The sequence below is a fragment of the Arachis duranensis genome, chromosome 1 (assembly GCF_000817695.3).
Source record: "Arachis duranensis cultivar V14167 chromosome 1, aradu.V14167.gnm2.J7QH, whole genome shotgun sequence".
NCBI classification, from domain to species: domain Eukaryota; kingdom Viridiplantae; phylum Streptophyta; class Magnoliopsida; order Fabales; family Fabaceae; genus Arachis; species Arachis duranensis.
Window position 1 is genome coordinate 12,337,206 of NC_029772.3, and position 779 is coordinate 12,337,984.

General features: G+C 36.2%; 1 protein-coding gene across 1 annotated transcript in view; it reads right to left on the minus strand.

Annotated features, from left to right (window-relative positions):
- Positions 1-74: 74 nt before the first annotated feature.
- LOC107475373 (protein NPG1) overlaps positions 75-779 on the minus strand; it is a 4,105-nt gene continuing 3,400 nt past the window's right edge. The window contains exon 6 of the mRNA XM_016095003.3: positions 75-729. Coding sequence (XP_015950489.1) covers positions 410-729 — 320 coding nt within the window. The 3' untranslated portion in view covers positions 75-409. The remainder of the gene's footprint in view (positions 730-779) is intronic.

Consider the following 779-nt stretch of genomic DNA (forward strand, 5'->3'; position numbering starts at 1 on the left):
ATTTGGTTAGCATTGATTTAAATTCTTACAAAATGAAAACTCTCTTCAACCGAAACAAAATATGGTCATGACCATGAAAAAAAAAAATTATATATATGATAAATCTTGGTTAAGCATCATACATTTACAAGACTGCACAAAGTGAACAACTTTAAAATATCCCCTAAGTACTTTACAATTCATCCATCCTACCACCGGATTAATCAAATATCCCTCAACTTATTTTCGCCTAAGTAATTTTTAAATTCAATCCTCTTTTTCTCTTTTTTTTTTCCCTTTGAACCTAGTTTGTGATGAGAATAATCCATAACAAAAAGGAGTTAAAAGAAATAGGATACAGTTTCAAAACTGATAATGATGGGGTGAGAATATATGAAAGCATATTATAGCATTTAGTGACGGAATGCAATCACAGCAAAGTGCTGAAACTTTCAATGGGATCTGTTTCTTCAAGCATGAATGCTGCCTGGAAGCAATCAGCAGCATCGGCCATTCGGCCATCAGACTTGTGTGTCAGTCCCAAGTGATACCAAGCCATACGATTTGTTGGTTCGACTCTGAGTGCATCAGTAAGAAGGCTTCTAGCAGCAGGCAAAGCTTTCGGACCCATTTTCATCATCAAAGAACCCATCAATATCTTGCTTGGAACATGGCTTGATTCAAGCACTGTAGCATTTGTTGCAGTGGCCAGAGCTTCTTGATCTTGTCCGCGGCCGTCTAACATAACACCTGGTGAAATCACAAAATAGAAACTATCACAAGATAAAAAAAAAAAAAAC